Source organism: Rhincodon typus, chromosome 9, assembly GCF_021869965.1.
Source record: "Rhincodon typus isolate 14 chromosome 9, sRhiTyp1.1, whole genome shotgun sequence".
Lineage (NCBI taxonomy): Eukaryota > Metazoa > Chordata > Chondrichthyes > Orectolobiformes > Rhincodontidae > Rhincodon > Rhincodon typus.
Genome location: NC_063340.1, coordinates 90,598,423 through 90,613,212, shown reverse-complemented (window position 1 = coordinate 90,613,212; position 14,790 = coordinate 90,598,423). Strand labels below are relative to the sequence as shown.

At 45.3% G+C, this 14,790-nt stretch overlaps 1 protein-coding gene across 1 annotated transcript in view; it reads left to right on the top strand.

The window, feature by feature from the left end:
• LOC109924926 (basement membrane-specific heparan sulfate proteoglycan core protein-like) overlaps positions 1-14,790 on the top strand; it is an 83,052-nt gene that overhangs the window by 12,176 nt on the left and 56,086 nt on the right. Inside the window, 2 exon segments of the mRNA XM_048601399.1 lie at positions 1,646-1,837; positions 1,840-1,992. Coding sequence (XP_048457356.1) covers positions 1,646-1,837; positions 1,840-1,992 — 345 coding nt within the window.

Sequence of the window (14,790 nt, the reverse complement as noted above, 5' to 3'; positions counted from 1 at the left end):
ATGTTAACATAAAACAGTTACCTTCTCTTGTTTTACTCACAGGTAGAATAAACTGTTTCTCCTCTTGGACTAGTTCCTAAATCACAAACTCTTTCCCTTCTCCCTGCCTTTCTGCTTCTTCATCTTGTTTTCTCTCAGTGTTGTGTTTAACATTCTCCTGTCTCTATCTGGTTCTGTTTCATTCATTCTTGTGACATGTCCATCGCAGGCCGGGCCAGCACTTGTTGTTCATCTCAAATGGCCCTTGAGAAGAATTGTCTTCACCCGGAGAGTGGGGAGCCTGTGGAATACTCTGCCACAGGAAACAGCTGAGGCCAAACCATTGTATGATTTCAAGAATGAGTTGAATTTAGTTCTGATTGGGGAAAAAGGATCAAAGGTTTTGGTGAGAGATGGGGAATTGGGGACTGAGTTGGATGGTCAGTGGCATGGTGACTCAGTGGATAGCACTGCTGCCTCATAGAACCAGGGACCTAGGTTCAATTTCACCCTTGGGTGACTGTCTGTGTGGAGTTTGCACATTCTCCCTGTACCTGAATGGGTTTCATTCCACAGGTTTAGTGGATTGACCATGCAAAATTGCCCATAGTGTCCATGGATGTGTAGGTTTGGTGGATGAGCCATGTGAACTGCGGGGAGATAGTAGGTGGAGAGGGGGAGGGTGATGGTGGTGAGATGCTCTTCAGGTGTGGACTTGTTGAGCTGAATAGCCTGGTTCCACAGTGTAGGGATTGTATGAACATGTTGAATGGTGGTGCAGGCACAATGGCTGAATGGCCTACTCCTGCTCCTATTTTCTGTGTTTTGAGAAGGTGATGGTGAGGTGCTTTCCTGACCTGCTGTGGTCCAGTTGGTGTTGGGACATTTGACCCAGTGACACTGAAGGAACGATCATGACATATTTCCAAGTCCGGATGGTGAGAGCCTTGGAGGGGAACCTGATGGAGGTGGTGTCACGTGCATCTACTCCCCTTGTATGTTCTGTTGGAAGAGTCTCTGGGTTCAGAAGCTACTTTTGGAGGAGCCTTAGTAGGATATCTTGTAGATGGTACAAACTCTATCATTTTTGAATGTTGAATGTGTTAGTTGTGACACTGCTTTGTCCTGGATGGCATGGTGCTTTTTGAATGCTGTTGGAACTGTACCCATCCAGGCAAGAGTAGAAGGAGGCAATTCAACCCATCTTGTCTGCACTGACTCTTAAAATGAGCACCATTCCTGACTGTCAATGTCCTGCATTGGATACAGAATCAGATGTAGCAACAGTGAATCAGAGAGGGCGTGGTCAGGGTGCATCAAATGCAGGCTGTTTGAAACTTTCAACCTTTGCCTTTTGGTTTTTGGTGAGAATGAAACTTTTCAAATGGCTGCTCGATCTCTTCAATCAGTCAGCTTTGAACATTGTGAAATTCTTTTCTCGATAGTTTATTCTGTTACAGGATCCTGCACAAAATGAATCAAAGCAACAAATTGGAAAGCTTTCTGCTGATGGATATGTTTCAAATCATTCCCTCTCAAATCACAAACAGCAATATCCACACAAGAAGCTTCAGTTCATCATCTGCAAATCATCATTTAACAAGGAGGAGATTTTACAAAATGTTACAATTCACGTTACAAGATTTTTCCTCTTCGATATGAACAGATCCATTGGCTGATCCAGTCCTTATTCAGCATCCAGTGGTCAGCCAGGTACCAGAGGGTGAAACTGTCGAGTTCCAGTGTGCCATGTACAATGCCAGTGTGAATGACAGTGATGTCCACTGGCACTACCAGCGACCTGGCAGCAACACGGAGTGGGTGATAAGCCAGTTTGTGAATGGCACCCTCAGCAAGGCCCAGGTTTCCACGATCGTGTTCATGTTTCCAGGAATGTCAGCAGGAACAGTTACATTCTGAGCCTTGTGAATGTGACTCTCAATGATAGTGCTGTGTACTGCAGCAGTGTGTGGAGCTACATCTATGGAGCAGGGAGCCAGCTCAATGTAACTGGTAAGGCAATGGGAGGGAATGCTGGTGTGAACAGAGAAGGGAGAACACGGTGGAAGGGCAGAATGGTCATGAGGCCAGGCATTCCCAAGGATGATGGGGAATGGCTTGGAGGGGAAGTTGTTCACATGTATCTGCTGCCCTGATCCTTCTAGATGGAGGAGGATGTGGGTTTGTGATGTGCTGTCTGAGGAACTTTGCTGAATTTCAGCAGTGTATCTTGTAGTTAATACACAGTAGGGTGTCAGTGGTGTAGGGATTGGATGCTTGTGGCTATGGTGCCAGTCATTAGGGCTACATTTTCCTGGATGGTACCAAACTTCCTGAGTGTTGCTGGAGCAGCACCATCCAGGCAAGTGGGGAGTATTCCATCACACTCCGGACTTGTGCCTTGTAGATAGTGGGCAGGCTTTGGGGAGTGAGGACGGATGTTACTGTCCTGAAGATCTCAAAATTACTGTTGCAGACAATTTTGGACATTGCTCTGACTGCATGCCTAACATTCTGATATTTTACAGAAGAATATTCCCATGGCTTCCCTGGCTTCATATCCCATTTTAGTCAAAGGCATCATTCTGTTTTTTGCTGTTGTGATCTGCCATTATCCCGCTCATACTTTTTCTTTGGAAACAAAAACTGTGCTCATCACTAAAGGACTCCACACAAGGGTAAATCCCATTTCATCTTGGATTCGATTCTGACACTGCAGTTATTCATTTTTGACATTGGGGTGATTGTTTTTATTGAGTGCTGATATTCCCACTGAAGTGTAAAGACCCATTGTAAATGGGGGATCAGTGACTGTCGAGACCATCCCACACGTCCAGATGCCCAATCTCTGCCAATTACTCCATCTCTGGTATCATACGCCCTCCAGTGCCAGGCCACAGGCACCTGCTCGTGACAGTCAGAAAACTTTGAATAGGTCAAGCATTAGACATCACCTGCAGGATCCCCAGTAGGTACCGGATCATTACCCACCGAGCCCAGTGTCAGGGTCTGCCTTAGTGCTGGTGGCTCACTGGCAGCACAGCGCCTCCTGCTGGGAAGACCATGCAAGTGCCAGACCACTCGGACCAACAGCCTGTGCTGGTCTTTGACTTCCATTTCAGCAGAAATCACAAATCACATTTCCCTGCCCTGTTCCCACATCCATTCAATCCTCTTTGTTTCTCACACCACTCTCCAACCGAATGCAGAATGTTGAAATTAATTCTACACCTGCCATTAATCTGAAGTGACTACTCGTGCCTTCCCACCCTGTGGGTGAAGTGATTTCCCAAGCATCTGGACTGAATCTTTTCTGTTGTACTTTATATCTATGACCCCTCATTCTTCATCCCTTCAATAGTCTGTTTTCGTCTCATTCATTGCACCTTTGAAGTGTTTTATATACTTTGATCGTAGCCCTGCAGTCTATGTTCTTGCAATGAAATAAAGGTATTCTGAAGTTTTTTCTTGCGTTTGTATATGCTCATCCTGGGCAGCATCCCAGTGAGTTAGTGCAGTTCTCTCCCTCAGTATTTTCTCGATCAGAACCAACTGAAAGTGCAGCAAGCTTTTTTTTTAAAATAAATTTCTCCCTTGCACCGTTGGAAACAACAACAACTTGGACAAATTTCCTAGCATACACTCTGGTTTTGGTTAAATTCTTTCCTTTGTTGTTCACACAAATTCTGCTCTTTTTAGCAAATGATATAAGTTTCTAGATCATCCTTTTGTCTTTAAGCTGATCTCAAAAGTCCATCGTGAAAAGTCTAAGGTCCATCAGCACTGAGAGAGTGAAGTTTACAGTCCTCTTCCAGCCCACACCCACAGCTCTTTCACTGATACATTGGTGAGATCATCGGTGCTGCTTCACTCTCTCGTCTGGAATTGGAAAAGCTCATTGATTTAGAATCCAATGTCCATCCTGCCCTCACTTGCACCTGGTCTATCTCTGACTTCTCCCTTCCCTCCCTCGACATCTCTGTTTCCATTTCTGGGGATAGACTGGCCACCAATGTCCACTATAAATCCACTGACTCCCACAGCTACCTGGACGATACATCGTCACACCCTGCTTCCTGTAAAGATTCCATCCCATTCTCTCAGTTCCTCTGTCTCCATTGTACGTGTTCAGATGAGGCCAACCTCGACAAGGGAGCCACCGAAATGTCCACCTTCTGCCTCAACCAAGGATTCCCCAGCTCTGTGGTCGACAGGGCCCTCAACCAGGTCCAACCGATCTCCCGCACTTCTGCCCTCACCCCCTCTCTTCCCTCCCGCAACAGCGATTGGGTTCCCCTTGTCCTTACCTACCATCCCACCAGCATCCACATCCAGAAGACCATCAGGCGCCATTTCTGCCACCTCCAGCGAGATGTCACCACCAGACACATATTCCCCTCCCCTCCCTAGTCCGCATTCCGCAGGGACCGTTTTCTCCAGGACACCCTGGTCCACACTTCCTTCACCCCCAACACCCCACCACAGCCCCACGGCACCTTCCCCTGTAACCAGCGAAGGTGCAACACCTGCCCATTTACCTCCTCCGTCCTCAGTATCCAAGGGCCCAAACATACCTTCCAGGTGAAGCAACACTTCACCTGCACTTCCCAGAATCTAATCTACTGCGTTCGCTGCTCACAAAGTGGTCTCCTCTACATTGGGGAAACGAAGCGTAGACTGGGTGACCGTTTCGCAGAACATTTATGTTCTGCTCGTAAAAAAGACCCTGCATTACCGGTTGTCTGCTTCTTTAATGCACCATCCTGTTCCCTGGCCAATCTCTCTCTCTGGCTTACTGTAGTTTTCCAGTGAAGATCAACGCAAGCTGGAAGAACAACATCTCATTTTCCGCTTGGGGACCCTGCAGCCCTCCGGACTCAATATTGAGTTCAATAATTTTAGGGCCTAAACTCTCCCATGTCTCAGCCCCCTACCCCATGTACCAGGCCTTGTTAACCCATAGCCTGTTGTTAGTCACTAACAGTCTCCATTAACAACTATTCACCCTCCCAGCCTGATTGTCATCAACTCCGTTGTCCGTCCAACTGCTCTTCTCTCTCTTTACGCTCAATCCTATCGTTTACTCCCAACCCCATCCCTCTCCCCTATTTTCTGCATATAAACTGATGTTTTCCCAGCTACCATCAGTTCTGAGGAAGGGTTAACTTGAAATGTTAACTCTGATTTTGCCCTTCACGGATGCTGCCAGACCTGCTGAGCTTTTCCATCAACTTTGTTTTTGTTCCTGATTTACAGCATCCGCAGTTCTTTCGGTTTTTATGAAGATTACAGTGTTGTTCTGTGGTAAATGTGCACTAAATCTAATGTGTGGCATTTATTTAGGAGCCCTGGTGAAGACCAGAACACTGTGTATGAAACAGGAAAGCAAACTAATTCAATCATCATGACAACATTTGGCAAGAATTTCTCTCTGTTCAAAATATCCCTTTTACACGATTGGATTCCTGAAGCGATTAATAAGCTAACTGTTTGAGCAGGTCATTGTCTGATGAACACAATTGACCTTGAAAGATGGTGACCCCACAGCTGATAGAATGAAGGTGATAAGATCCCCCTGGGCTTTTAGCTACAGCTTGTAACTGCCCCTCAGGACGGCAATGCTGTAAAGAATGGACCTGAAAATGGATGGACCTTCAGACACAGAAACAGCCTCCTATAGTCCACCAGCCAACAGAGACAGACCTTTGTAAAGGTGTTATAGAACACAGAATATAGAACACAGTACAGTACAGCACAGTACAGGCCTTTCGGCCCATGATGTTGTGCCAAACTTTTACCCTAAACCTAAGGTCTATCTAACCTCCACCCCTACCTTATACTATCATCCACATGCCTATCTAATTGCCGCTTAAATGCTCCTAATGAGGCCGACTCCACTACCCTCTCCGGCAATGCATTCCACACACCTACCACTCTCTGAGTAAAGAACCTACCTCTGACGTCTCCCATATATCTACCTCCGCTCACTTTAAAACTATGCCCCCTCGTAATAGCTACCTCCACCCTCGGAAAAAGTCTCTGGCTGTCCACTCTATCTATACCTCTGATCATTTTATACACCTCTATCAAGTCACCTCTCATCCTTCATCGTTCTAAAGAGAAAAGCCCTAGCTCTCTCCACCTTTCGTCGTAAGACCTTCCCTCCATTCCAGGCAACATCCTGGTAAATCTCCTCTGCACCTTTTCCAGTGCTTCCACATCTTTCCTGTAATGAGGCGACCAGAACTGGACACAATACTCCAGATGTGGCCGAACCAGGCTTTTGTGTAGCTGGAGCTATATTATCTGTATATTGTATTGTCAGGACCATTCCTGAGATCAATGAATGCTGACAGGGGATCGAATGGGGGTTTTCAAGATGGTGAGATGATGTGCAGAAGAGAGAAAAACTAACAAGCTGTTAATAAATATTTATTACAGTTGGAATAACCTTAACACATGCAATAAAACAATGTTTCACCTGACCGCTCATCACTATCCATTACATAGACTCAAGTCCAGAGAAATTGTCCTCCAATCTCTTTAAGGACAAAAGTAGTAGAAACAGGAATGGACCATGTGACCCCTCAGGACTGCTCCATCATTCAATAGGATCATGACCGATCCGACACTCCCACGTTCATTTTCCTATGTTTTGTCCGTAGCCCTTGATTCCTCGACTGATAGAGAATTATCCATCATAACCTTAAATATACACAAGGACTGTGCCCCCACAGCTGTCTGATCCTAGAAGTTCCAAAGACTCACAACCCTGTGAGAAAAGGAACTCTTCCTCTTTTCAGTGTTCCATTGATGACCCTTCATTCTCTGAGTCTGCCAAATGGTCCTAATCTCTCACATGAGGGCAACATTCTTTCAACATTTACCCTGTCAAGCCGCTTAAGACTCCTATATGGACAGCCTGTTGGCTCTCTGGTTAGCATTGCTGCCTCACAACATGAGGGGCCTGGGGTCGATTCCACCCTCGGGTGACTGTCTGTGTGGAGTTTGCACATTGTCCCTGTGTCTGGGTGGGTTTCTTCTGGCTGCTCCTGGTTCCTCTCATAGTTGTACAAGTCCACTGACTTGCAGGTTAAGTGAAATGGCCATGCTAAAGTGTCCAGGGATGTGCAGGCCAGGTGGTTTAGCCATGAAAAATGTGGGGTTACATGGATGGTGTTGAACTGGGCAGGGTGCTCTTTGGAGGTGCGGACTTAATGGGCTGAATATTCTGCTTCCACATAGTAAGGATTCAATGTTTCAATGAGATCACCTCTCATTCTTCTAAACTCCAGTGACTAGAGTCCCAACCTGTTTAGACTTTCTTTATGAAACAGTCTGTCCATACCAGGAATCATCAGAGTCCACCTTCTCTGAACTTCCTCCAATGAAATCATATCCTTTCTTAAATAAGGGGATCAAAACAGCACACAGTACACCAGATGTTGTCTCAGCAGCACCTTGTTCAGTTGCAATAAGACTTCACCAAACTTATACTCCAACCCCCTTGAAATAATGGCCAATGTTCCACTTGTTTAAAATCCCCACAAAGGTGAATCCATCGGGCTTCAAAATCAATTACTTGCTGCCCCTGTATGCTAGCTTTCTGCCATTGAAATAATATTCTGTTTTTTTTCACATTCTATTCCAAAAGGATCAACTTCATATTTTCTGACACTATACTCCATTTGGTAACTTGTTTATCCTGTTCCTATCTCTCTGTAAACTGTTAGTATCCCTCCCACAACCGACTTTTCCATTTCTTTTTGTGTCATCTGCAAATTTAGATACAGTACATTCACTTCCTTCTTCCCGGTCATTAATATAAATTGTAAACAGTTGTGGTCCCAGCTCTGAACCCTGTGGGACCCCACTGGCCCCATGTATCCTCGACCTGAGAATAACCCCTATCATCATTCGCTATTTCCTGCCCATCAGCCAATTCTCTACCCGAGATTCCCCAGTACCATTGTCAACAGGGCACTCAACCCGGTCCTACCTATCTCTTGCACTTCTGCCCTCACCCCTCTCTTCTCTCCCACAGCAGCAATAGGCTCCCCCTTGTCCTTACCTACCATCCCACCAGCGTCCACATCCAGAAGACAATCAGCTGTCATTTCTGCCACCTCCAGCAAGATGCCACGACCAGACAGTTATTCCCCTCCCCTCCCTTGTCCGCCTTCTGCAAGGATGATTCTCTCTGTGACACCTCGGTCCACTCTTCCTTCGCTCCTAACACCCCCTCAAAGCCCCACAGCATGATTATCTGCAATGAAAATTAACACCTGTCCATTTACCTCCTCCCTCCTCAGTATCCAAGGGCCCAAGCATTCATTCCAGGTGAAGCAGAACTTTACCTGCACTTCCCACAATCTAGTCTACTGCATTCGCTGCTCACGTTGTGGTCTCCTCTACACTGGGGAAATGAAGCATAGACTGGGTGACTGCTTCGCAGAATATATATGTTCTGCCCTCAGAAAATTCCCTGAGCTTCCCATTGCCTGCCACTTTAACACATCAGCCTGTTCCCTGACTGACATCTCTGTCTGAGGCTTGCTGCAGTGTTCCAGCGAAGCTCAGTGCAATCTGAAAGACCAACACCTCATTTTCCACTTGTGGACCCTGCAGCCCTTCAGACTCAGCATCAAGTTCAACTCTCCCAGGTCCTAAACCCCTACCATACACGCCAGGTGTTGTTATCTCATAGTCTGCCATTACACACTGCCTGTTGTTAGCCACTAACAGTCTCCATTAATAGCTATTCACCCTGCTAGACGCTTTGTTATCGACTCCTTTGTCTGTTCAACTGTTCTTCTCTCTCTTTGGGCTCTATCCCTACCTATCATTTATTCATTAAACCTCCCCTACCCTTTCATCTAAACCGACATTTTCTAAGCTACCATCAGTACTGAGAAAAGGTCACCGGACTTTAATTTCTCTTCACAAATGCTGCTGGACTTGCTGAGCTTTTCCAGCAACTTCTGGTTGGTTTTTGTTGCCAATTATCTGTGCACTCCAGTACATCTCTACCACCGTGGGATGTTATCTCATGACTTATCCTTTTGTAATATACATTGTAGAATGTCTTCTGTAAATCCCAATAAAACACATTACTAGTTCCATCAATCCACTCTGGTTGGATTTCCTCTAAAAACTATAATGAATTAGTCAGACACAATTTCCCTTTCATGAATCCATGCTGACTCTGCTTGATCAGATTAAATCACAGAATGTTAACACATTCTGAAGCCAGATGGTGGGAGAGAAAGCCTGGTGCCAGTCTTTTCCATCTCCTTCCATACCTTCCTTGGTTTAAAGCAATATCCTTATCCGATTTTGGTCCACAATCCAAAATAAACACCGTTATAAAGATGTGGTCTTTATTCGGAAATGCTCTCAACAACATCTCAGCTGCCTACTTGTGATGTTTTACTCATTGTCTCACAGGGTCATTGGCAGCAACTGGTGACCAGCATATACCTGGAGCTTACAGAATCCCTCCTTCAACAGGGCATACTTTACTGTACATGTTCCCGGAACAGGAAACAGGCTAGGGGAAGAGCTGGTGTCATTGTCAATTTATGATTTCAAATCAGTGTCTCCTGTGCAGCCAACCTTTTATCTTAAGCCCCTTGTTCCACCTGACTGGGGTAACACGCTGAAAATCGAGCCCAGCTGTGTCTGGAGTTGTCGCAAAATTTAAAGATTTTATAAACTACGCACAAGTCCCCCATTTCCCTGTATTGTAGTCACATATTGTCAGAAAGCATGGACAGGGCTTTTCTCCTTAACAAGAGTTCCTGTTTATAACAAAGAAATAGAATCTAAATGCATGGAAATAATGATGAACTGTTCACATATAACTCTATCAGTTAAAACTTATAAGCTTTTACACAGACCCCCTTACACACATATAGACTGATATAGACAGATAAAAACATGGGTGTTATGGACAGAGGGAAAGACTGGGAAGACAGTTTAGAGTTCCCTGTCGACAGGGTTTTCTGAGATGATTCTTGTGCTGCTCAGATGCTGCATCTCAATCTTCCTTCTCCAGATGCTTTCCCTTGTTTACTGAATGCACAGGAGATCTAATTCATACTTATAACAGCTCTCTGATTGATTCACACTTATAGCAGCTCTGTGACTATTCCTTAAAAAATGCAGTTTACGGGAACTACTGAAAGTAAATCAACTGAGTTTCTTCAGGCTCCAAGTGCTGTTTACTGCAGAGAAAAAAGAGATAGGTTCTAAGCTGGTGCAGATCAAATAACTTCTCTGTACTTTTTTCAACACTCCCATAGTTGTTCAGCTCCCTGAGACGTCTCCTCACTCACCCCTCCCTCTGCCCCATCTTGCTTCACCTCAGTTAGAAGAGACCTGTATATGAACGACATGTTGCACCTGATTTGGAGGGGGACCAATGTCCTGGCGGAGAGATTTGCTTGTTGGAATGCCATTTTTACGTACCCTCCTGCCCCATCACTCCCATCCACCCATGCCGCTCCCTGTCCACCCTCCATTCCATTTGGCCTGTAGACACTCTCCCACTGCTGCCCCAACAGGCAACTATGTAAACAGCACTTACAATGAGGAACAGGTTTCTTGATTTCAGAAAGTGCAGCATTGCCTCAACAATGCTTGTTTTGCAAAACAGATAATTTCCCATTTCAGTCCACAATTGAAAATACAAATCATAAAAAGATTCCCACTCCATGACAGTTGTGTCTCTCGTCCATTACTTCCTGGCATAGAGAGACATCAGATGAACAAATCCCAGAACTCTACATTATGGTGTGGCACAGTGGCTCAGTGGTTAGCACTGCTGCCTCACAATACCACAGTTGTAGGTTTGATTCCACCCTCAGGTGACTGCCTCTGTGGAGTTTGCACATTCTCCCCATTTGTGGGTTGGTTTTCTCCAGGTGCTCCAGTTTCCTCCCACAGACCAAAGATGTGTAGGTTAGGTGGTTTGGCCATACTAAATTCCCCACAGTGCTCAGGGATGAGTGGAGTAGGTGGTTTTTAGGGGGATGTGTCTGGGTGGGATGCTATGTGGGTTGGTGTGGACATGTTGGGCCGATGGGCCTGTTTCCACACTGTAGGGATTATTCTATCTTCTAACCTTTCTTGTTTCCTTCTTATTACGGAATGTGAAAGATTCGCGAGCAAATTCCGACTCCACATACATGGTAAATATCTTGCACTGCAATTAACATCTGGGTTTTATAAAATTCATCCTATTCCCAAAGAGTTCTCTTTCTGAGATTCCATTGGTTCCATCATCTGACTGAAATCTGTATCAACCAATCAATAACAGTGAGAATGAACTCAGGATTGAGCAAATCAGATTGTCCTTCACGCTGGATTCCCAATTTGATTACAGGGATCTTCATGCTCAGGTTCCATATTATTGTCTGAACTCTCTGATCTCGTTGTTTTCCAATCCCGGCGTCAAACCACCACCCCCTGAGCCCCACCTGGACCCCACAAGTTCAAGTCTCATCCTCTTCCACTCAGCCTGACAACCTCAGTGCTATCCCTTCCTCCCTCATGCCCAATCCTCTGGCCTCCTCAGTTTCTGCCAACTTCAGGGGCAACTTTGGTCATCACTGCATTCCACAATTCTCGGAAAGAATGATCGTTTTCCATTTATATCACTCGTCCCATAATCTCAGCATTGCCTGGGAGCCTTTACACCGAGTGAAGTCCTTTTGAAATGTGGTCACTGTTACCAGAAAGAAAGGCACCAATTTAAACACAGCAAGGTTACTGGGAGAACAATGCTGCTTTAGAATATTAGAACATAAGAGAAAGGAACAAATGTAAAGCCGACAGCTCCTCCTAGTTGCTCCACAATTCAATACAATCCTGGTGGATCATCTGCCCCAATTCCACTTTCCAATCTGCTCCTCATATCCCAGAAATTCTCAGAGAGACAAGATGTCTCTACATTTCAACCCAAAATGCTCTTAGTGATGGAACATCGTCAACTCTGTAGTGGAGAGAATTCCAAAGATTAGCAACCCTTTGAGGAAAGATATTTCTTCCAAACAGATGTACCCCTGATCGTGAAAACAGGGCTTCAGTTTGATATCTCATTGAAAAGCCTGTCCTGCTGACACTGCTGCACTGCCTCTGCACTGCACTGAGGGACCAGCCTGGATGGTATGATCAAATGTTGGGACTCAGATTTCAATCCAAAATCTCCAGTTTCAAAAACAAATGTTTTTCCATTGAGCCAACACTAATAAATGAAAGAGGCTGTTAAAATGGATCAGGTTCCAGTGAGAGAAATCCCTTTTGTCCATAAGCAGTAAATGTTGTTAGAATGCGAAATAATTCTAAATGAGCCACCATTGTGTTCATGTTCTAGACCACAACATTTTTTTAACATTTCTCTTTTCCTGTTAGGCATTGCAGCAACGTGATTGCTCTATTTACAGTGAGCTTAAAGGTATGTTTCTGGTTTTGCCTCCAACAAAGTATTTTACCTGATGCAGCGATGTTTATGCTATCTCCTATAAAATAAGAATTTTGGTGTGGGCGTTGTGTTATTAATAAGTGTAAGATCTACTATTATGTACAGCAACTTCAAAATGGATGAGGCTCCTATTATATACAATATGACCTCACTCGGGCATGTCAATGTCTGGGCTAACATGAGCGATTGGGTTACACAGAGCAGGGTTATTTCCCGTAGGATCTCATGCTCCATGGAATCTGAGAGCTTTGTACTCTCAGGTCACAGGCTGAGATGCTGTGATGATGTCATCAGCATGTAGAATCATCGAATCATTCAGTACAAAAAAGGCCCTTCAGCCCATCAAGTCTGTTCCGTTAAATACTACAGTATACCTACACTAGTCCCAATTTCCACCACTATGCCCACAGCCTTGAATGTTATGATATTCCAATTGCTGATCCAAGTATATTTTTAATGGTTGTGAAGTTTCCTGCCACAACTATCGTCCCAGGCAGTGCATTCCAGAGTCCCTCCACCCTCTGGGTGAAACGTTTTTCTTCCTCACATCCCCAGTGAACCTCTCGCATTTCATAGAATCACTCAATTATACGGCACGGAAACAGACCCTTCGGTCCAACTGATCCATGTAAACCCAGTTTCCCAAAGTAAACTCATCACATTTGCCTGCATTTGGCCTGTATCCATTGAAACCTTTCCTATTCATGTACCTGTCCAAATGTATTTTAGGTGTTGTAATTGTACCTTCATTCTCACCGCCTGTAGCTGCTCATTTCCACATACGAACCACCCTCTGTGTGAAAATGTTGCCCCTAAGGTCCTTTCAAATCTTGCTCCTCTCACTTTAAAAATATGCCCCCTAGTTTTGAACTCCCCTTCCCTCAGGAAAAGGCCGTTGCCATTCTCCTTACCTATGCTCCTCCTAATCTTCTACAATGCACAATGGTGACCATTGAAACCCAGTCGATGATCACCAATAATTTTCCAGTTAACGAACATATCTCTCAAGGAGAGAAACCAGTCTGTTATACTTGGTCTGGTCAATATGTGACTCCAGACCCATAGCAACGTTATTGACTCTGAACAACCCTCTGAAATGTTACTCGCACGACAGTCAGTTCAAGGGACAATTAGGGATGGGCAATGAACGCTGGCTTAGCCAGTGACATCCACATCCCATGAATGAAGAAAAAATAAGCCTTCACTCAACATGGCCCTGGAGCAGGAGCCCTGCATCTATTATAATCATTCTGGGGATATGAGTGTGCCTGTTTGGGCCAGCATTTATTGCCCATTAGTAGTTGCCTTGGTGGTGGCAAGTACTGATAGTGGGCAGTGAGTGCAGTGTGATAATAGACCATTATTGGTCATATGTGACACACACACACACCACACACACACATCCAATGAAGGAAAGTGAGAACAATGGATAATTCTCCCTTCATAGCCCTGAGGTGTTAAGACCAACTGCAGCTTCGACTGACATTGTGTCTGGGATACACATATTCACCACCGGCTGGTGAGAGAGGCAACAAGGTGCAGGGCTGGATGAACACAGCAGGCCAAGCAGCATCATAGGAGCAGAGAGGCTGCAGCATCATAGGAGCAGATGCCTGGGTCCTGGAACATAAGGATTATCAGAGACAGTGTGATAAATCCCCCTGATGGGGCGGCGGGGTGGGGGAGATAATATGCCATAAAATCGTACCCCACGTTTCCCATGGCCACACCAAATGGACATTTGTTTTGTGAGCATCAGATTGCAATTTCCCAAATGCAGCAGGTCGTGTAACACATGGCACTGAGTTCCCTGGCTGTACCTTGTCATGGTCTGAAACTTACTGTCCTTCTGTAACCTCACTCCCATGCCTGACATTGGCTTTGTGACATTATGTTATAATATTGTTCCTGACATTCATTTATTTCTGGTGCTTAATGATGTACTTTTGTAACTTAAAGCAATTTACAGGTAGTCCCTCAGTGCAGTTTCTTACCAGTCAATGAACTTAAAGATGTTCTGTGATGTCACTCTTGTTTGTTCAACAAACGGAACTGCAGGACTCTCTTCCCAAAATGCTTCACCGTGACGCTGACTGCAGGACACTCTTCCCAGAATGCTTCACCGTGACGCTGCCTGCAGGACTCTCTTCCCAAAATGCTTCACCGTGACGCTGACTGCAGGACACTCTTCCCAGAATGCTTCACCGTGACGCTGACTGCAGGACACTCTTCCCAGAATGCTTCACCGTGACGCTGCCTGCAGGACTCTCTTCCCAGAAAGCTTCACCGTGACGCTGCCTGCAGGACCCTCTTCCCAGAATGCTTCA